Here is a 23,404-nt window from a genome sequence, read left to right as displayed (position 1 = left end):
AGTCGGTGGGCTTGAAATGGACATCAGTTACAAGCTGGTTGCCTGAGATGGAGACTGAGAGGTCCAGGAAGGTGAGGGATGTGCTGGAGATGGCCCAGGTGAACTGAAGGTTGGGGTGGAAGGTGTTGGTGAAGTGGATGAACTGTTCGAGCTCCTCTGGGGAGCAAGAGGCGGCGCCGATACAGTCATCAATGTACCGGAGGAAGAGGTGGGGTTTGGGGCCTGTGTAGGTGCGGAAGATGGACTGTTCCACGTAACCTACAAAGAGGCAGGCATAGCTGGGGCCCATGCGGGTGCCCATGGCCACCCCCTTAGTCTGTAGGAAGTGGGAGGAGTCAAAAGAGAAGTTGTTGAGGGTGAGGACGAGTTCCGCTAGGCGGATGAGAGTGTCGGTGGAGGGGGCCTGGTCGGGCCTGCGGGACAGGAAGAAGCGGAGGGCCTTGAGGCCATCTCCATGCGGAATGCAGGTGTACAGGGACTGGACGTCCATGGTGAATATGAGGTGTTGGGGGCCAGGGAATTGGAAGTCCTGGAGGAGGTGGAGGGCGTGGGTGGTGTCACGGACATAGGTGGGGAGTTCCAGGCCCCAAGACGACATTCCACATTAAGCAGAGGTTCACCTGCACATCTGCCAATGTGGTATACTGCATCCACTGTACCCGGTGCGGCTTTCTCTACATTGGGGAAACCAAGCGGAGGCTTGGGGACCGCTTTGCAGAACACCTCCGCTCAGTTCGCAACAAACAACTGCACCTCCCAGTCGCAAACCATTTCCACTCCCCCTCCCATTCTCTTGATGACATGTCCATCATGGGCCTCCTGCACTGCCACAATGATGCCACCCGAAGGTTGCAGGAACAGCAACTCATATTCCGCCTGGGAACCCTGCAGCCATATGGTATCAATGTGGACTTCACCAGTTTCAAAATCTCCCCTTCCCCCACTGCATCCCTAAACCAGCCCAGTTCATCCCCTCCCCCCACTGCACCACACAACCAGCCCAGCTCTTCCCCCCCACCCACTGCATCCCAAAACCAGTCCAACCTGTCTCTGCCTCCCTAACCGGTTCTTCCTCTCACCCATCCCTTCCTCCCACCCCAAGCCGCACCCCCAGCTACCTACTAACCTCATCCCACCTCCTTGACCTGTCCGTCTTCCCTGGACTGACCTATCCCCTCCCTACCTCCCCACCTACACCCTCTCCACCTATCTTCTTTACTCTCCATCTTCGGTCCGCCTCCCCCTCTCTCCCTATTTATTCCAGTTCCCTCCCCCCATCCCCCTCTCTGATGAAGGGTCTAGGCCCGAAACGTCAGCTTTTGTGCTCCTGAGATGCTGCTTGGCCTGCTGTGTTCATCCAGCCTCACATTTTATTATCTTGGAATCTCCAGCATCTGCAGTTCCCATTATCTATGAGTACAGAGTGGTTTTGGTCTCCTTGCTCAAGGTAGGATACATGTTCATTGAAAACACTTAGGTGGTTCACGGCTTCCTCCTGGGATGAAGGGTTTTGCCTTAAGAGGAAAGGCTGAGCCTGTGCTTCTTCAAGTTTAGAAGACTCAGAGGTAATCTGACTGAAACAAAGTTTCTGAGGACTTTTTCAGGGTGTGATAAATGGTTTCACCTTGGGGCTATGAGGGAAATCTAGTACTTGGGGACTAAGTGTCACTGATCCTTGGGGTGGGAATAACATGCATTCTTCAGTGATAAGTAGTATGTACAAACAAAGTGCACATTACCAGTATTCTATAACATTTACACTTCTAAAGCTTCCAGGAGCAAAAAAGTTGACTCTACAGCAAAATGAGTTAACATTATTCATAAAGCTAAGCATAGGAGAAAATTTATAAAGCCCATATAAAACCAATCTTCTGTAAAAACCTATGGCCCATCTAGCAGCCTCCCACATTGATTCCAGTGTTTTTGCTTCCACTAACATGCATGTAAAACCAATTAGGGCAGCAAGGTTCTTGTGGCTACTTTTTGGTGTAAACAAACAGAAAGCTCCTTTTTCCATTCTGAATTTCACTGTAATGTAGACATTCAATTACTGCACCGTAATTTAGTAGTATTATCACATTCTCTAGTCAGTTCAATCCAGAATCAGACCTCAAAGTTCCACTGCACGAGCTACATTCGGGCTTTTAAGTACACTGCCCAATGTTTGTTTAAAAAATAAACGTTCATGATTTTGTAGCCTTTCCACATGTAATATTATCTTCATTATGGGTCTATAGCATTCAGGACCACTGGTTACAGGTACAAATTTAGCCCCCAGGGACAAAACCTCTATCTACTGATATGTAATTCTAAACCTGATGGATAACCCGTTGTTTCAAAAAAGCTGGTTATAGTGTTCTTATTTAGTCTTCCTTGGGCCTAAATCCCTGTTCTCAATAGGGAGTAAATGTCAAGACTTTTAAATACCAATTAGATGACTCTAACCTCCATACTGCTTCCTTTGTGCATCCATGACAAACCATCTTTTTTTTTTCTACATCATTTTGTGCAGTAAATGCCATCAGCAAAGTCTACTACAAGGCACTGCTCTCAAGTTCTGTTTCTTTTTTCAAGCAACATGGTGCTGATACTTCAGGAGCATACATCCCACCTAATTATTTTTCAAGATATTCAATATTATCCATACTGTGGATATTACAAGTCCAGGTCTTGATGCCAACATTCACCATCTGAAGTACCAATGCATGAATCAGTATTCTGTTCATTCAATAATATAAATTCAGATACACAGGGCATTCTGATTAGTTCTCCATACATTAGATCTGGCAAATTTATTCAAAATAGATTTTGCAGTCCTCACTATTTACGTGTATGCAACTGTGTTACTCAAAAAAAATTTCCAATTTTCCACGTAAAGTTATGAGAAATGTTACACTTACTTTTATTACAGTCACCAGAAATCTCTTCTCATCTTCCTCATGCATAGCGCCACTAATTGAGCCAATAGCCCAACAGAGGGTGTTCAAATTTTTCCATGACCATTCAGTACCATTTACCTGGTTGTGAAGTTTGTCAGTCATAATACGTTCTGTATCTGCATAATCCAAATGAGTAAGGTATACTGCAAAAAAAATTTCCAGAACAGTTTATTCTCCTTACAGACCCACAATTGAAGGTGGTTACACATGTCTATATTTTAGACTTTGTCAAAAATGATCTACAGCAATATAGGGATAGAAATACACCACACAGACTGTTGGTGCTAATCTAACATTCGATGAGATTGTAGCTAATGTGCAACGTAAGATAATCTGCCCAATATTTTCCCATATCTCTCTGCACATTTAATGGTCAACAACTATCAACCCCAATCTCAAAAGTAACTGACTTGGCATGGATTTCCATTTGCAGAAGAATTCCAAATTTCTATCAGACTTTGCCTGTAGGACATTAGAAATAACTTTACTCAACTGGTCTGCATGTAATATGCTCAGATCCCAGACTCCTCACAGAGCAAAAACAGTTTCTGTCCATTTAAAATCTTTTTAGGAGTTTAAACCTTGTTATAGTAAGAACCCCAACAAATATATTAAAAAAAAGAGGAATTACTCCAAATGTCAAAATAGCTGATAAAAAAATGGACACGAGATGCATGGACAGGGCCACTGACAGCTGTCAATACAAGATTCAAGATGCATTCACAAATGCACTCCAATGTCACATGTAGGATACAGTTATGTTAGTCTAAGTACACACACATACTGCACCACCTTTATTTCACATTGGCTTTTAAAAGTGATGGCCAATCCCATGCTGCCTCTGCTTCCACTTGTATTCCCTCACATCAGGGGCAGTGCTGGTTGGTCCCAAAAGCCTCTTTGTTCTCCTCCCAGATTAATATTTAAATTAGTTATCGAACTCCAAAACAGCCTTAGTAAAGAGCCTCTGCTGATTCATTTCTGCTAAGCTTTGCAGTTATTAAACCTGTATTCTTTCCACAAGTAATTTTTAGGATACCATCTGAAAAATGTGAAAAAAAAATCAGAGGGACAATAGCAATAGCCAGGTTCCCAGTTCATTTTGAAGTTTTTCCATTCTTATATAAAAAATGTCCCTTGTTTCCAAATGCTGTCAGCTTCCTCTTTGTGCATGTGTAGTCTTTAGTCCACCTAGACATGGTATTTGAATTATTCACAGCCATATTAAGAAAAAGTTCAGCTAGAGTGAGTGCCAGTCTGTTAGAGGGTGATACTGTGAAATTGATAATGGGTACAATGAATTGGCAGAATCAGAAGAGGCAAGGAGGCCAAAACTGTACATAACACATAGGTAACATCTAACCAAGGCTCTATAAAATTGCAGTAAGATCTCTACATATATACTCAATTGGTCTTCTAAGTCGACATATCATTTGTCTGAAATGCTTGTCAATGCTCGCACGTTAATATTCAGTAACTCATGAACAAGGACACAATTCAGAGGATCAAGCTTTTTCAGTTTTGCACCATTTAAAAAAAAAACTTCTACTTTTGCTATCAAAGTCAAAGCCTCACATTTTCCCACGGTGCAGTATTTGTCCAGTTTGGGCCCATTCACCTAGCCTCTCAAAATCTACTTTAAGTGTCCTTACAACTTTTGTTTAACTCACACTTCCATCTAATTTTGGTGTCATCCACAAACTCAAAGTGTTAAATTTAATTCTACTCCCAAATCTTTGATATAGATTGTAAATAATTGTGGACTAAGCACCAATTCTTTAATACCCAACTAACAAGTCAACCAGAAAATGATCCATTCGTTCCAACTGGGTTTTCTATGTGATGACCAGTTTTCAACCCATGTCAATATATTCCTCAAGTTCTAAATGTGCTAATTTTCCTTATTAATCTCATATGGGACCTTATCAAAAGCTTTCTAAAAATCTATCATATTCACTAGCTCTCTCATCAAATCTTCAAGCTGCATCCTAAGTAAACTCCACCAGGTTGGTTAAATAGAATTTCAATTTCTTGGATCCATATTAATTGTTCAATCCTACCATTATGTCCTGTTATCACATCCTAATTATAGATTCAAATGTTTACTCTACGACTGATGTTAGATATTAGTTCAGTTTTCTCTCTCTCTCTCTCCCCCCTCCTTTCTGAAAGGGTGGCAAAGGCACCACAAAAAAAAAACTTACTATTCAACACAAGACTTTGGGGATAGTGATTTGTTACCAAGAGGAAGCAGTGAGTCAGGATAAATGAGCCAGAGTTTTAGAGGTGGACAGCACAGAAACAGACCTTTTGGTCCAATGCACCCATGCTGACCAGATATCCTAAATTAATCTAGTCCCATTTGCCAGCTTTTGGCCCATATCCCTCTAAACCCTTCCTAGTCATACACCCATCCAGATGCCTTTTAAAATGTTCTAAGTTGTACCAGCCACCACTGCTTCCTCCAAAATTCCAAATTACAGCATTCCAAAAGTAGCCAAACCAATGTCCTGAACAGCCACAACATGGCCACCCAACTCCTAAATGCCACACACTGACCGATAAAGGCAAACATACCAAATGCTTTCTTCATTATCCTGTCTATCTGCAATTCCACTTTCAAGGAACTATGAAACTGCAGTCCAAGCTCTCTTGGTTTAGCGACACTCCCCAGGACCTTACCATTAAGTGCATTAATCCTGCCCTGATTTGCCTTTCCAAAATACAGCACCTCACATTTATCAAAATTAAACTCCACCTGCAAATCCTCAGCCCACTGGCCAATCTCATCAAGATCCCATTGTACTCTGAGGTAATCTTAGTGGATGTCCACTGACACAAAAATTGGTGGTGTCATCGGCAAACTTACTAACCATACCGCCTGTGTTCATGTCCAAATCAGTTATATAAATAACGAAAAGCAGTGGACCCAGCAACAATCCTTGGGGCACACCACTGGTCACAGGCCTCCAGTCTGAAAAACAACCCTCACAACCACCCTCTGAATCCTACCCGTGAGCCAGTTCTGTATTCAAATAGCTGGTTCTCCCTATATTCCACAAGATCTAACCTTGCTAACAAGTCCACTAGGAGGAACCTTGTTGAATGCCTTACTGAAGTCCACACACATTACATCCACCACAAAGTTATTTTCAATCTGGATTTATGAGGACGACTCAACTATCTACAATCAAATTACCAAAATCAGCAAAGGAACAACCTGCTCATCTGATGCTCAATGTTTGGGTTCCACCAGTGCCACTTGGCTTCTGACTTAATTGCAAGCATAGACAAAAAAAAAGGAAATGTGAACTCCAGAGGTCAGGTGAGTGTGACTGCCCCTCATCTCAAGACAGCATGTGATTGAAAAAATGTCGAGGAGCCCTATCAAAACTGAATTAGTTGGACTAAGGGACAACTCTGCCAGGTGGCACCATAACCAAGCACAAATAAAGACAACTGTGCTTGCTGGAAGTGAATGGCCTCAGCGCCTAGAATTCATTACAGGAATTCCTCCAAGAGGTGTCCTAGAACCATACATCAGCTACTTTATCAATGATTGCTCCTCCAACATAAGACTGGATAGTTGCACAACGTTCAGCAGTATTTGCCACACCTCTGATGTTGAAAAAGACCACATCGATTTTTAACTAGACCCGGACAACATCCAGGCTTGGCTGATTAGTGTTAGGTTACATACTTGTCACACAAGTTCATGCAATGACTATTTCCAGAAAAAGACAATCTAACCATAGCTCCTGGGTATTCAATGGCATCATCATTGCTGAATTCCTTACCATCAACATCCTAGGAGGTTACTACATGTTAACTACAAAGACAATACAAAAGACCTGGCCAGGTAATTGGAATGAAAGCCTAGAAGAAGACGGTGGAGTAACAATGAAGAGGTTTCTGGGGACAATTCAGGAAGCACAGCAGAAATTCATCCAAGGAAGAAGAAACCTACTAAGGACAGGACATGGTAATAGTGGCTGACAAGCAAAGTCAGGGACAGCATAAACTAGAAGAAAAGATATACAACATGCTGAACATTAGAGGAAAAAAACTTAGAAAGCTTTAAAAACCAGCAGAGGATAACTCAAAAGGCAATGGTGTGGAGGTTTGGTTTTTTTTTTGGGGGGGGGGGGGGGGGGTTGTTGGAGGACAAAATGAGAGATTAGGCTAGTTTGTAATACAAACAGATTGCATGCATTTTCTTGGATATCCAGAAAGTAAGGGGGGGCAAGAGCAGAAAACGATGACTGGAAAATTAAGCCAGAAAAGTAGTAATGGGAAACAACGAAATGGCAGAACAGCAGAATAGGTACTTTGCATCAGTTTTCAGAGCAGAGAACACCAGCAGCTGACCAGCACTCCAAGCGTGTCGGGGTAAAGGTGACTGTAGCAGTTGTCACTAAGATGGTGGTGCTGGGAAGCTGAAATGTCTCAACATGGATACATCACCCATGCCAGATGGACTATACCTGGAGTTCTGAAGGAGACAGCTAACGAGATTGTGCAGGCATTGATGGTCATCTTTCAGGTATCACTGGAATCAGGGAGGGCTCAAAATGGCTAATGTAACAAGCCAGTTTAAGGGAAGGAGGCAGAACACAGGAAATTACAGGCCAATTAGTCTAACCTCAGTCACTGGTGAGATTTTAAGAGTCCATTATTAAAGATGAGATTGCAGAGTACTTGGAAGTGCATGCTAAAACAGGGCTGAGTCTGCATGGTTTGGTCAAGTGGAAGTCAAGCCTGACAAATCTGTTAGAATTCCTTGGAGGAGGTTACAAGCAGGTTAGTCAGAGAGCAAGTGGACACAATTATTTAGATTTCCAGAAGGCCTCTGGCAAGGAGCCGCATGTGTCTGCTAAATAAGAGCTCATGGTGTTAGGGGCATGGTACTGGCATGGATAGGGGATTGGCTGACTGGCAGATGGCAGACAGGAAAAAAGGGGTCTTTTTCAGGATAGTAGCCACTGACTAATTCTACAGGGGTCCGTGGTGCAACCATAGCCATTCATGATATAACAATCTGGACAAAGGAAATGAGGGCAGTGTTGCCAAGTTTGCAGATGACACAAAGATATGTGGAAGGATGGGCAGTGTTCAGGAAGAAGTAAGGCTGAAGAAGGATTTGCTTAGGCTGGAGAGCAGGCAAAACAGTTGCAAACACAATGGTAAAGTGTGAGGTTATGCACTCTGATAGGAAGAAGCAGCAGGGACTATTTCCTAACTGGGGAAAGGCTTTGGAAATCTGAAGTGTAAAAGGGACTTGATTATCCTAGTTCAGGATGCTCTTAAAATGTTAAGCATGCAGGTTCAGTTGGCAGCTAGAAAGGCAAATGCAATGTTAGCATTTGTTTCAAGAGAGCTACAATACAACAGCAGAGGCACACTGCTGAGACGGTACAAGGCTCTGTTCATACTGCATTCAGAATACTGAGGGCAGTTTGGGCCCAGTGAAAGGAGGAAAGATGTGCTGGCGCTGGAGGGGTCCAGAGGAAGTTTAAAAGAATGATCTAGGGGATGAAGAGCTCATCACACAAGGAGCAATTGATGACTGTCTGTACACGATGGAGTTTAGAACAATGAGGGGTTATCCAACTGAAGCTTACAGAATAGAGAGGGCTGGATAAAGAGGACATGGAGAAGATGTTTCCACTTGTAGGAGAGACTAGGACCCAAACGGCAAAGCCTCAGAGTTGAGGGATGACCCTTTTCAAACTGAGATGAGGAGGAATTTCTTCAGAGGAGGGTTAATCTGTGGAACTCAACACCGAGTGTACTAGACAGACAGACACTCGACTGGCAAGGGGATCAATTGATACAGGGAGAAGACAGCAGAATGGGGGTTTAAAAAGGTATCCGCCATGGCAAAGCCATTTGAAGGGCCGAATAGTCTAATCCTGCTCTTTTGCCTTATAGTCTTATAGTTACCATTGACTAGAAACTGAACTGAACCAGCCATATAAATCCTGTGGCTCCAAAAGCTAGTCAGAACCTAGAAATTGCGTAGTATGTAACTCACCTCAGACTCCCATCCTGTCTACCATCTACAAGGCACAAGTTAGGATTGTGATGGAATAGTCTCCACCGGTCTAATTAAGTCTAACACTAAAGAAGTTTGACACTATTCCTGATAGAATAGCTCACTTGATCTGGACCTGTACCACCTTCAAATTTTATTCCCTTCACCACCAATACACGGTGACAGCATATGTTATCTACAAGACACACTGCAACAATTCAACAAGGTTTTTTTCCAACAACACCTCCCGAACTCTATCTAGAAGTAAAGGGCAGCAGATGCACGGGAACACCATGGCCCACAAGCTCCCTTTCAAGCCATTCACCATCCTAACTTGGAAATATACTGCCATTCCTTCACTGTTGCTGGGCCAAAATCCTGAACTCCCTTCCCAACAAACCTGCCGGTGTCTTACATCCCAAAAGCTACATCTCTTCAGGGAGGCAGCTCACCACCATCTTTTCTAGGGAAATCCAGGAAAAGCAATAATTGGTGTCATTGATTAGGTTCGCAATATACTATGACCAAAAAACAAGGATATTGATAACTTGGATAAAGGGAATAAGCTTATGGCAGCTAAATTTGCTGATGACAAAAGATCAGTAGGAAAGCAAGGTGTGAACAGTCTGCAAGGGTTATAGATAAGTTGTTGTCAAAAATTTGGCAGACGAAGTATAATATGACAAAATGCAAACTTGCCCACTTTGACAATGGAAAGGCTAAATATTATTTAAGGGAGACTGCAGAAATCTGTGGTGCACAGGTTTTGGGTGCCCTAATACATGAGTTTCAAAAAGTTAGAATGCTGGTATAGGCAAGTGTCAGGAAAGTCACAAGGAGACTGAATTTTCACAAGAGCTTGGCTCTAATACTTCGGAAAGCAGTGGCATTTGGGCAAATATATTTAAGGCTCAGTTAGGCAGATTTTTGATAAATCAGAGATTATAGGGCTATATAGGAAGCAATGGCAAGGCCACAATCAGAATAGCCATGATCTCATTGAATTTACTCCTACTTATGATCTTTCAGTTGATAAAATGTCCACAAAGCAAGGAAATATGCTGGAGTGCTATTTGTTACCACCAACTTGCTTAGTTTTAGACATCTTTATAAATATCCCAGTTGGAGGAATGGAAAACCTTACCAAGAGTTTCTCTCATGTTTTTATACAAGTTGATAGAGTCTGTATCCTTCATGAACTCTCGTACAACTTCGCCTTGATCATTTTCCACCACAAGTACTTCTTCTGGTTTAGCCATGCGACTGACCATTAGAAGACGAACCTTTGAGGAATATTGTGCAGATATATATATTTTCAGTCATACATGCAGCAAATCAAGCAACCATCATGAACATCAAGTCACAGTGAATGACTCACATTAAACTGCAACATTTAATTATGCAAACAGCAAATTCAATAAGCTGTCAGTTATTTTCAGGCAACTTTAAAGACTGTTTCTAATGAAAGTGAACTAAGAATGTTGCTCCAATAGCACTCACTTACAAATGAAATTGAAAATAGTTTTAATCTGAACATTAAAGCAAACAAATGCTGGAGATTTTATTTACAAAAAAAACGAATCCAAGGGGTGTGATTCCTTCCACAGTAGAACATCTCAAAGAACACAATTCAATGCTCATATCCATTAATTAAACTGTACTGAAGGAACAGGACAGATTTCTATCAACAGTTGCTGAATGCTTACCTTCGATAACACTGGCAAATAAAGTTGTCTTCTTGGAGGAACATCAAAATGTTGACTTCCAGAAAGCACAGGTGATGCAGGTGTTGAAAATGGGCTTTCCCTATAAAGTTCAGAAGCCAAGTGGTTCCAGTACTCCAGGCAAATTTTGAATATCTCGGTTTCCTCCACTTCTGACACAAGCAGCATATAGTGAAGAGCCTGCAGAAAATACAAGAGATATAAACTAAATTATTTCCTTTCCTCAGTTGTGCACAATGATTCAAGACAGCATTATACAGAACGGCATGCTAAAACTCCTACCTCCATAAGTGTTTCTCTTAGATTCAATCGTTTTTCAATAAGTTGTCCGTGTTCTTTCAGAAATGTACAAAGAAATAGGCTCAAATTCTGGATGAAATTCTGTTCATCATCTTTTCCATTAGCATAAGCCACTCTAATATTGGTATTCAAAGGAAGCATCTAATAGTAAATTAAGAAAAAAAAAACTTAAGTACGACTCCCACATTAAATTGCCTACAGCCACAATTCAACTGTTACGAACAAGCTCCTTTCTGATCAAATCTAATGGCTATTATTCTTCTATGGCTAGGATACAATGTACATAAAACTGCAGATTCATAGAGTATAATCCCTACAGATCAACAAAAAAGGCCATTTGGCCCAACAAATCCACACCGCCCCTCCAAACAGCATCCCAGCCCAACCCTTTCCCCACATCAAACCCACCTAACTAAACATCCCTGAACATTACAGGCCATGCTAAATTGCCAATCTGCCTACCCTGCACATTTTTGGACTGTGGGAGGAAACCCATGCAGGCACAGGGAGAATGTGCAAAACTCCACACAGTTGCCCAATGGTGGAATCAAACCCAGGTCCCTGGCACTGTGGGGCAGTAGTGCTAACCACTGGGCCACTGTGCTGCCCATAAAGGTCCAATAACAGATACTTTGGCACCAAAACTAACAACCGTCGTGCTGCTAGGCACACTTGAGGCAGATGAAGCACTTTAAGTTAGATCTTTTTAAATTGTCATTCTGGAATAAAATATATGTTTTTACTTTATATTTAATGCTTTATATTAAATATATTTAGATCTCAATTAAGATGGCAAGGGTGTGGGAAATGAATACAAAGAAAACAAAATAAAAAGCTGTTAAAATGACATTTAAGTTTGTTTTTCAAATTCACTTACTTGACTATTAACACCAGGATGAGAATTACTGACTACTCCTGTGATACAATTCTCAAATGTCTTCTGACAAATTGCAATTATTCAAAGTCTGTATATTAACAACACAGGGTTGCGAGGACAAAGTTGCACTGTGTTTTGGATTTACTGCAATAAGATTTTTATTTTTTCAGTTCATGTCATCAAATTTTACTGCACCTCGCACTTAGCTTCAGAAGCCAAAGTAAACCTTTCCCCGATGTACCAAAGATCCACACTCAGCCACGTCATTGTAACCGGAACATTAATGTTACCTTGCTTAAGTACATAACTGAAAAGTCCTTTCCATTTCAAAATCAATAGTGGCTGAGCTCCCATCATATACTTCAACAAAATACAATTAATTACACAAGCCTGAAACATTAGAAGTATTCCCATACAATTTCTTATATTTACGAATGGCATTTCTGAACTACTTCCTTGTTAAGGCAGATATATTTTCGCTTAGGCAAGTCTAGGAGCTACGTACAGGGAATGTTACAACTATTTTATATTTTCAAACTTATTAAGAATGTTCGATCTCTCTATCCTGATCTGCCATTTAACACAATTAGAGCTTCTTTTCTGCTTAAATCCATTTTTATACTCACTTTTCTGTTTCAAATCCTTCCATATCTTTGCAATATCCTCCAAATCACAACACAGTAGGATCTGTTTTTGCCCAATTCTGTCTCTCAAGTCCGTAAGAAATATGGACAGGCGTAGGCCCTTTGGCCCTGAGCCTGCTCCAGCATTCAACAGGACTGTGCCAATTCAACATTCCTCACATCCACTTACCTCATTTTCCTTAATTCCCCTACTGATCAAGATTCTATCTCAGCCTTAAGTATACTCAAGGAATTTGCCTCCACAGGTATTTGGGGCAATGAGTTCTAAAAACACTCAACCCTCAAAATTCCTCCGTCTCTCAGCTTTAAATCAGCACCCCTTTATTCTGAGGCTCTGCCCTCTCATTCTCGGGTCTCTTACAAGGGGAAACATCCTCTCAACATTTACCATACTAAAGTCCTTAAAAACACTATTTCATTGAGATCAGCTCTCATTCTTCTATACAGTAACGTCCCAAGGTTTTTGGCCTTTACTTGTAAGGCAATCCCTCCATACCCAGATCATCCTGGTGAACCTTCTGAAATTACTGCAATGAAATACTAATTTTCTTAAATAAGGCAGCAAAAATGCTAACAGTACTGCAGAGGTAGTTTCACCTACACCTTGTACAGTTACAGTAGGCCTGCCTACTTTTTATTGCAACCTTTTTCACATTAAGGCCACAATTTCATTTGTCTACCTGATTACTGTTACACCCTGTGTACAAGCTTGGTGTTTCATGTACAAGTGCACCCAATTCCCTTTGTGTTGTAGCTTTCCGCAGTTTCTCTCCATTAAAACTGTTTTTGTTCTCCCTCCATAATGAAATGCTTTGCATTTTCCAACATTATATCCATTTGTCCAACTTTTTGCCTACTTAGCTTGTCAATGTCTCTTATAAACTATTTGGATCTATCTCGCAACCTGCCTTTCCACCTATTTTTGTGCTGTCTGCAAATATGGCTACAGTATACACACTTCATCCCTCCAAGTCATGATATGCACCTCCAATTACTGTTCCTCCATCACCTTCACATCTTCAACTGTACAGTCCTGAGATCTAGAATACCCTCCTTTTTCTTTAAAATATAGTCCTTATTTGTTCAGTATGTGGGTATTGCTGGTTATGCCAGCATTTGTTGCCCATCCCTAATTGCCCAAAGTGGATTTAAAGAGTCAACCACTTGTTGTGGATTTGGAATTACACATTGGTCAAGAGGAGGTCAGGACAGATAATTTCCTTCCCTGAAGGACGTTAGTGAACTAGGTGGGTTCCTACAACGATCACCATGGTCACTATCAGCTAGCTGTTTATTCCAGATTTTTGCTGAATTCAAGTCTCACCATATGCTAAGGTGGGATTTCCAACTCATATCCCAGAACATTAACCTGGATTACTAGCCCAATTATATTTCCACCATGTCACTGAATCTCTTTGCTTCACAAATGTTCCTGTGAAGCCAATAGGTCACTTCCAGCACTTTTTAAAAGGTACACAAGTTGCTATAGTTAGCCAACTATCTTTTAAGAAAGCCCACACAGTCAACATCCACTAGCTCCCCTTTATCCACCCTAGTCAATACATTTATTTGATTTTGCAAAATTACCTTTGCTTCTGATCATACTATGACTTTAAGTTGATTACAAACTTTCTTATAGTTAGATTCAGCAATTTCTGATGTTTGATTTCAGGCTAACTGGCTGATATTTCCCAGAGTTCTCTCTTCTTCCTTTCTTGATTAGCAATGTTGTATATAATTACTTTAAAACAACTGGGCCTTTCAGCAACTTTGCCAATTTTGGAGAAACAGATTAGTGGAACCACTAATCTCAGCAACTCCCTCTTTTATAATCTTAGGACATGGGACATTGAGTTCATGAGATTTGTCAGATTGTAATGCTCAAGTTTCTCCAATACATTTTACGATGCTAATTACTATATGTTTCTCTTCTATCAGTTTAAATTTAAAAAACATAAACCACTTTTAATATATTATTATCCTTAACTTTACAAGTAAGCCATGGCCAAGCCTTTCTCCACTTTTTAGATAACCATTGTGGTGAACATATTTAAAAAGAAACAATTCAACATTTGCTAATCTTTCTTTACAGTCATATCTTTTTGTCTATGTACCCAATCAGCCATAACCACCTCTTCCTCATATCTATGTAACTGGCATCAGGGATTTTTAGAACACACATACTGCACACTCTAACTTAAAATGAAATATAATTGAATTTCTCCCACAGGAAATTTACATCAGATTAATTATGAACCCTACAACATTAGATCTAAAATACTTTTGTCCCAGTTGCTTCCACAATATAATATTTCCAGAAGTTGCCTTGATAGCATTCCAGAAGCAAATACTCCTTTGCCAATTTAAACTGCTGTTTGCTTTAGCAAGAAAGGCAACTTAGTCTCTGCTTAGCTTGTGCAGATTAAGAAAAGCAAAAAGGACAAATTTTGCAGTCAAGTCAGACAGCAATCCTACATTTCAACATTTAAACATGTATACATTACTCCAGTTGTTACCCAATGTATTCCTGACAGTCAGGACTGTTAGTCCATTACTTCCAAGACAAAAATTGAAGTTGCTTTGTTTTGCAACGAAGATCAACTATTTTTCATAACATTTATTTTGTCAAAATAATGTTTGTTACAACCGTGGAATAAATGACCATTTTTAAATCAGTTGTTTTTAGTTAAGGAAGAATTTTTTTTTGGATTCGCTCATTAGTAACGAAACAAAGGCACATCTTAACCTTTAGATATGTTAAAAAATTAATAGAAACATTCCTTTAAACTTTACATTGATACGTGGGGCAATGTAACCCATGAAGACAAACATCTGTAATCTTTTCGCACCAAACGCTGGTGCTTGCAATCTACATTCAGTATCTGCAGACTGAGGATACAGCACTTAAATTACTGCTTTCACAAAGTTGGGTAGAGGAAAGAGAAGAGGACACTAAAATACCTGTTTCAGTTGTATCATTGTTAGTGTAAACAGAGTAACAAATTGTTCTTCATACTGGCTGACGCTCACACCAGCAATTTCTGTCAGGCACTTCAGAGTCACATTTCTGAACATGGGCACATTCAGAAACTAAAAAAAACAAAAGCAGTCTGTTATTTGTTTTTGCCTAGACTAGCTTAGAAGAGGTTTCTGCATATCCCAAAAGTAAAGAATGCATTTACCTTATAGATCAATGTACTGATCAACTTTGTTTCAAAGATATATCCAAGTGGAATCCAGTTCAAGAATCTCAACAACGTTTCCAAGGTAGCTTGAACAAGTGGTGCATTTTGAGAATTTTCCTACAATGCAAAAGTGTTTGTTGAAATCTACCTAAATTAGTAAAACTGCCAGATTTAAAAATGAAATGACTTATTTACCATGACAAACTGGCACAGCTGGAATATCTGAGAGAATTCATTGCACATGCTGCGAAGAAAGAATAAGTTATAATTGTTATAATAATACAGGGAATAAGTTAAAATACCATTCAACCAAGGTTGACTTAAATAAAAGTACAAGTTCTAATAATACCTGTCCTTCAAATGCTTTGCTTTAACCTGGGTCATCTGTCCACTGGAAAAATCAAACACTTCCTCACTCAGTAATTTAAGAATAATCATGTTGTTCTGGCATAAGCTCTCACTGGTTCTACTTGCACCAACAATGTCACTGATGAAGGTGGGCCAATGTTTTGGCCACTCCTGTTTGAGTATCTGTGTAAATAATGATACACAAATCATACATTAAGTTCAAAATTAAGTACTGAAAAGACAGACGATTAACGATTTCCTTCATCAGTTACCATAGCCAGTCAACTTGAAGCACTTTGAGACAACAAAAGGATCAACCTTCTTTAGGTTATGAATCTGATCAAATTGTTGTCTGTCTACAAGTGCAGAATCCCCATTAGCAGGTAGTTTTAAAAAAACTTCATAGCTTAGCCATTCCATGCAATGAATGCCCTCCACTCAAATCTCAGCAGAAGTCAGCTTTAATGTCATTTAAACACTGCAACCAATTTAGTGGGGATTTTTTTGGAAGTTCTTGTATTAATATCCCTACTCACTATCTTATAATATAATGCATTCCATAAGTAAAACAAGTATTTATTGACGATTTTGGCACATCACAAAATTGCATTTCAGATATTTAGGAGACAGTGTATTCACTGAAGGTCAACACAGTGTATCAACATGAAGTTCACCTTGCAGGAAACACCCATTCTGACTATAGCGAACAACACTCCAAATAAATCATGTTGCAGAATTAAAGAACAGTCTGCTGCTCACGCTTCTTTTCAGATTGTAAAGTAAAGTCAGAGTTAGCAAGCTTCCAACCAGCAATGTGTGGATACTTATTATTCAATTGTACATTCCACCCACTTCCTCCCATTTTGGCAAAAAAAGTTCAAATCTATGTGGGAAGAGGTGTCTTTGTTTTGAACCAATCTGAAAATTTTAAATAGGATGATAAAGAGCATCAATTTACAGTCAGAATAAACCTTAAACTTCAAATGTTCAGAGTAGAGAGCCCCTGGTTAAAACACACAAGACTCAAGAGACAGCAGTACCAGAGAATAAAAGAATTCTCAAGATATCTCTTGGTACACAGCATAAAAAGGGTAAGATGATCAAGATAAGAGGTGTGTTCAATTTGTAACCTAGGTTTACAACTGTGTGAATGTGAAGGTGGGGGGGGGTGGGGGGGTTGAAGAAACAATATCCCTTGACCTAGTATAACTCCAGAATCTTATACTGAAGTACAAATTAGAAATCAAAAGAAACAAAATAAGGAAGTCACTCTGAAGATAGTAGGAACTGCCGACGCTGGAGAATCTGAGATAACACGGCATAGAGCTAGATGAACACAGCAGGCCAAGCGGCATCAGAGGAGCAGGAAAGCTGATGTTTTCGGTCGAGACCCTTCTTCAGAAATCGGGGAAGGGAAGGGGATTCTGAAATAAATAGGGATAGAGAAGACAGGTGGAGAAGAGTCAGACAGGTCAGAGTGGCAGGGTTGGAGCCAGGGAAGGTGAATGTAGGTAGGGAGTTTTTTTTTTGGGGGTTGGGGGGAGAGATAGGTCGGTCCAGGGAGGACAGACAGGTCAAGGAGGCGGGATGAGGTTAGTGGGTAGGAGATGGGGGTGGGGTTTGAAGTGGGAGGAATGGTTAGGGAGGCAGGGAGGAGGTAGGTAGGTTGGTTTTGGGATGCGGTAGGGCGAGGGGAGATTTTGAAGCTTGTGAAGTCCACGTTGATACCCTTAGGCTGCAACGTTCGCCAGTGAAATATGAGATACTGTTCCTGCAGCTTTCGGGTGGTGTTATTGTGGCAATGCAGGAGGGCCACGATGAACATGTCATCCCAGGAGTGGGAGGGGAAGGGGAAGTTGAAATGGTTCGCAACTGGGAGGTGTAGTTGTTTGTTGCGAACTGAGCATAGGTGTTCTGAAAGGTGGTCCCCAAGCCTCCGCGTGCTCTCCCCAATGTAGAGGAGGCCACAATGGGAATAGCGGATACAGTATACCACATTAGCAGATGTGCAGGTGAACATCTGTTTGATGTGAAAGGTCTTCTTAGGGACTGGGACGGGTGTGGTGTAGGGGCAGGTGTAGCACTTGCTTTGGTTACAGGGAAAAGTGCCGGGGGTGGTGGGGCTGGAGGGGACTGTGGAGCGGACAAGGGAGTCTCGGAGAGAGTGGTCCCTCCAGAAAGGAGATAAGGGTGGGCAGGGAAAAATGTCTTTGGTAGTGGGGTCAGATTGCAGATGGCAGAAATGTAGGAGGACGATGCGTTGGATCTGGAGGTTGGTGGGGTGGTAGGTTAGAACGAGGGGGATTCTGTTTTGGTTATTATTGCAGGCACGGGGTATGAGGGATGAGTTGCAGGAAATGCTGGAGACACGGTAGAGAGCATTTTCGACCACTGTGGGAGGGGAAGTTGCAGTTCTTGGGGAGGAAAAAAGGACATCTGCAATGCCTGGGAGTGGAATGCCTCATCTCAGGAGCAGATGCAGCGGAGGCGAAGGAATTGGGAAGAGGGAATGGCCTTTTTGGAGGGAGGTGGGCGAGAGGTGGGCGAGAGGTGGTGTGTACTAGGTAGTTGTGGGAGTCACTAGGTTTGAAATGGATATCAGTTTCCAGATGGAGGCAGAGGTCCAGGAAGGAGAGAGGGGTATCGGAGATGGTCCAGGTGAACTTAAGGTTGGGGTGGAAGGTGTTGGCAAAATGGATGAACTGTTCGAGCTCCTCGTGGGAGTGCGAGGCGGCACCGATGCTGTCACCAATATAATGGAGGAAGAAGTGGGGGATAGGGCCAGTGTAGCTTTGGAAGAAGGATTGTTTCACACGTCCTACAAAGAGGCAGGCGTAGCTTGAGCCCATGCGGGTAACCATGGCCACCCCCTTTGCCTGTAGGAAGTGGGAGGAATTGAAGGAGCAGTTGTTGAGGGTGAGGATGGGTTTGGCTAAGCAGATAAGGGTAACAGTGGAGGTGACTGTTCCTGCGGGACAGGAAGAAGCAGAGGACCTTTCGGCCATCTGCATGGGGAATGCAGATGTAAACGGACTGGGCATCCATAGTAAAGATGAGGTGTGGGGGACCAGGGAATAGTAAGTTCTGGAGGAGAGGCAAAGCGTGGGTGGCATCACAGATGTAGGTAGGGAGTTCCTGGACCAAGAGAGAGAAAACGGAATAGAGGTAGGTGTAGGTAGGTTTGGTGAGGCAGGAGCAGGCAGCAACAATGGGTCGACCAGGGCTGTCAGGTTTGTGGATTTTGGCAAGGAGATAGAAGGGGCGGTGTGGGGTTGGGGAGTGATGAGGTTAGAGGCTGTGGGTGGGAGGTCACCTGAGGTGATGAGGTGGTAGATGGCTTGAGAGATGATGGTTTGGTGCTTGGGGGTGGGGTCATGATCAAGGGGGCGGTAGGTGGTGGTGTTGGAGAGTTGGCGCCTGGCTCGACAATGTAGAGGTCAATGCGCCATACTTGAACTGCGCCTCGCTTTGTCCGCGGGTTTTATGGGGAGGGTGGGATCGGAGCAGAGGGCTGCACGTTCTGCGTGGGAGAAGTTGGAGTGGGTGATAGGGGCGGAGAGTTTGAGGCGATCGGTGTCTCGATAGCAATTAGAAATGAAGAGGTCGAGGGAGGGTAGGAGGGAGTGCGTTGGAGGTGGGAGAAGGGATCAGTAGAGGAAGGGTTAGACTCACGGTTGAAGTAGTAAGCGCGGAGGTGGAGGCGGCGGAAAAACTGCTCAATATCCAAACCTAAGTAGTATTAAGGGAACCCTGCAGCCTAAGGGTATCAATGTTGACCTCACAAGCTTCAAAACCTCCCCTCCCCAACCGAATCCCAAGACCAACCTAGCTACTCCCTGCCTCCTAACAATTCCTCCCACCTCAAGCCCCACCCCTATCTCCGACCCACTAACCTCATCTCGCCTCCTTGACCTGTCCGTCCTCCCTGGGCTGACCTATCCCTCCCTAACTCCCCACCTACACTGACTCCAACCCCGCCTTTTTAACCTATCTTCTCCTTCATCCATCTTCTACCTGCCTCCCCCTCTCTCCCTATTTATTTCAGAATCCCCTTCTACCGACCACATCTGCATTCTCTCCGCTCCCCCCCCACCCCCCCAATTCTGAAGAAGGGTCTCAACCCGAAACTTTCCTGCTCGGCCTGCTGTGCTCATCCAGCTCTATACCATGTTACCTAAGAAGCTACTACGTTTCTTTTCAAATGAACACTTCATTATTTTGCTGCATTAAAGTTTAGAAATATAAACACGTCTCAAAGAACTGTAAAAGAACCTACTCACAAACCATCTTGGATCTCACCTGAACCAAAATCATATTTAGTTTTCCAATGTAAACCTTCTCCTTCTAAAATAAAAAGAAGGAATAACTCAGTGAGCAATTATAGACAGAATACAGAAACTCTACATAATACAACTTAGTGAAAACTTACCTCAATGTTAACAGGATCAGATGAAGTTTTTATAATCAACCCGACAACATATTTTTTAATGCCTACATGCAATGGAAAAGGAACAAAAAGTCGATAAGCGATACAGGTTCATTCATTAGCAGCAATTACATTTGACTTTCAGACAAAAATGTTAACACCTAACCAACACACCATTTCTTAAAAGCTGCATGCAAGTGCTTTATATTATAGCTCTAATTTGCAACACAATATTGATCTATTTTCATGCTTTGCACCAATTAGAGCTGGGAAGAGAAACAATGCTGGAAAAACTCAGGAGGTCGGGCAGCAGTTGTGGGGAGAGAAACAGAATTAACATTGCAAGTCTACTATGACTTCCTTAGAACAGGGAAGAAATATACTTGATAAAATTCTAAATATACACTATTTAGAAGAGTAAACTGATCATTTTATTCTCCTTTACCCCCCCCTTCCTAGGTATTAACTCAACACATACAACAACTTTTACAGGTATGTAACAGACAGGATTAAATAGAGTGTGCACCTCCACTGCATTGTTTTAGCTCATTGTTATTACACTTGTACAACTCTTCCTTCAGTATTTAGCCCCCTGCCTGGTTGATGTTTTGAAACTATAAAAAGGTGAAAAAGAACCTGTTTTGGTAGGAACTTCCTGCTCGCAGGGGCAGCTTCAGGCCAATCCAAATCCAACAACTTTCTCACATTTTAAAGCTGTTTAAAAACTACGCCACAGGCCCTGAGTCAACCCATGGCATCCACAAAAAAGTCAGTTACCAGTCTTGGTGTTCATGGATCCTTTAAAAACTACCAAGTTCCTAAACCACAGCTTTACCAAAAACAAATCCATTCTGTCTTGAGCCATACCAAGTGTACCCAGTTTTGTTGAAATTGATCCATAAAAGTATATATTGAGATATTATAGTCATAGTCATATATTATATACAAACAGATTAATAAACAAGGGCAAAACTATTACTTCTGCTCACCTTCAATGGTGAAAGGAATAGACAGTATTCCATATTCACAGCATTTTATAATATTCTGAATATTTGATCAATGGATCTTCATAGTTAAGACAAAATTATCAACACAACAGCTGGGTCATATCTAAAAATGATACTTACTTACATGAAGCATACATAAGTTCAAGCAGTGCACTCCATCCTTGCACATATTTAAAACCTATTACAATAAACATATTTCCAGTACAGGTAATGCAGTTCACATCCCCAATGTGTATGTGTATATGAAAACAGAAATGGAAACGGACACAAGATTGGCACTGCTAAAATTTAAAAAACCCACAGAACAAATTAATTGCATAACACTGATCCTTTACCTGTGGATTAAAAATCAGGAGATTTCCAACCTAACATCATGAAAGCATCTCAGCAAGCAAATAGCAGCTCAGGCTCACCATCACCTTGAAGGGCAGTACTGAACTGCCAACAAGGTGCAGTCCTGACACTTTCACCCATGTATCAAGAATAATTGAAACAAAATTAATTTGATTCCATTTTGACAAGTACAACTACATTCTTCAGTTTCCTCTGTTGTCAGAGCGACTGCTCAGTTGACATTACCAAAGTTGCTCAAAGCAAAAAGCACCATTATGCATGGCCGAGAGGCTGAGCTCACTGCTGAGCAAAGTGATTTCGGTTACAATTTTCATGCAATACAGTATTATCTGGCCCTGAAAAACTTTGCACAGCCTTGGGACTAAATGGATAGCTGTTATGAAGAGGAATCTTTCTCAGTTTTCATTCCATTAAAGAGTTACAACTGAATTGAAAAAGACTAACTACAAAGGAACTTCTACTAAATATAAATGTTGTTAATTAAGGCAAAATAATGCGACTTGGGATTGATAAATCTCTTGAACTCCACAGTTTGCATCCAGTGTAAAGATATATAGAAGTATCAGCTAGACCATATTCTTTTTAAACATTCTATGTTTGGGATTTGTGCCACCAGTCAGCAAAATTATTCCGATGTTTAGAAGGGCGAGAAAGAGCAAATCCAGGCAACTGTTGGCTAGTCAATTCATCCATTCTGTGCATGAAACTAGAATCTATCCATCAATGAGTATGTTGTGTCTGGAAAAATAGGCTACTGAAGACAGGAGAGACTTAGGGCTCCAAGTGTCATTCAAAGTTGGTACAATAAGCTAAACCAAAAGACTACTTTTACTTCAAAGGGATGCATTACAAAAAGGGAGGAAAAGGCAGTACAGATTGCAAAATCTAGCAGGGCTTCATTCAGCCCCCACATAAGCCTCAAGGAAGACATACTGAGCTTGCAAGGAAAATACAACACTATTAGAATAACACCATAGAGGGTTTGATGTGTATAGTTGCATAGATTTGGCTAGATTCCCTTGGATGTATATGATTAAAGAGCGATGTGATTGAGGGAGCAAAAAATGTTAAAGGATTCAACACATTAAGAGAAAATATTCGCCAATGGAAGAAATGCAGAGGGGATAAAATTTGAAATCTGCAACTCTATCCAAAACACCCAGATTCTGGGATAATTGGGAGCTTTCAAAACTGAAAGCAACTGATTTTTATTATTAGGTGTTGATATCAATTAAAATGGGGCTACAGCAGGTAGCGTGAGCCACACAAAAACTGATTTATTAGAACAGTAAACATATAGGATTGTAGAGTTAAATTGTGTACTCCTGTCCCTAAGATTTAGGAGAGGAAGTGACTTTCATCTTAATGGAGATACTAATTTCAGTAATTTACCTTCACATTGATTTCTAGGCAGAATCTTCCATCTGGTTTTTATTACATTTTCCAAGATTTGCAAGGCATAGTACTGTAATTAGATGATAAGGCAGAATGAAAAAAAATCAATTTTCACTCATTTAAAAACATTACCAACCACATTCTCAAAATGTTCACTTCCCATTTCTAATT

The 23,404-nt window shown here is 41.3% G+C and overlaps 1 protein-coding gene across 5 annotated transcripts in view; it reads right to left on the bottom strand.

Moving 5' to 3' along the window:
• LOC125455092 (exportin-1) overlaps positions 1-23,404 on the bottom strand; it is a 72,800-nt gene that overhangs the window by 37,656 nt on the left and 11,740 nt on the right. For all 5 annotated transcript variants that reach the window (XM_048536644.1, XM_048536646.2, XM_048536643.1 and 2 more), the window contains 11 exons: positions 23,231-23,303; positions 20,481-20,542; positions 20,351-20,395; positions 16,053-16,234; positions 15,899-15,947; positions 15,701-15,820; positions 15,480-15,608; positions 10,980-11,138; positions 10,680-10,877; positions 10,118-10,256; positions 2,901-3,082 (listed from right to left, as the gene is read on the bottom strand). In XM_048536644.1, coding sequence (XP_048392601.1) covers positions 2,901-3,082; positions 10,118-10,256; positions 10,680-10,877; positions 10,980-11,138; positions 15,480-15,608; positions 15,701-15,820; positions 15,899-15,947; positions 16,053-16,234; positions 20,351-20,395; positions 20,481-20,542; positions 23,231-23,303 — 1,338 coding nt within the window. The remainder of the gene's footprint in view (positions 1-2,900; positions 3,083-10,117; positions 10,257-10,679; positions 10,878-10,979; positions 11,139-15,479; positions 15,609-15,700; positions 15,821-15,898; positions 15,948-16,052; positions 16,235-20,350; positions 20,396-20,480; positions 20,543-23,230; positions 23,304-23,404) is intronic.

The sequence above is a fragment of the Stegostoma tigrinum genome, chromosome 9, assembly GCF_030684315.1.
Source record: "Stegostoma tigrinum isolate sSteTig4 chromosome 9, sSteTig4.hap1, whole genome shotgun sequence".
In the NCBI taxonomy this organism is placed as follows: domain Eukaryota; kingdom Metazoa; phylum Chordata; class Chondrichthyes; order Orectolobiformes; family Stegostomatidae; genus Stegostoma; species Stegostoma tigrinum.
Note: the sequence above shows the minus strand (reverse complement) of the source record. Positions and strands in the feature narration are given on the sequence as shown.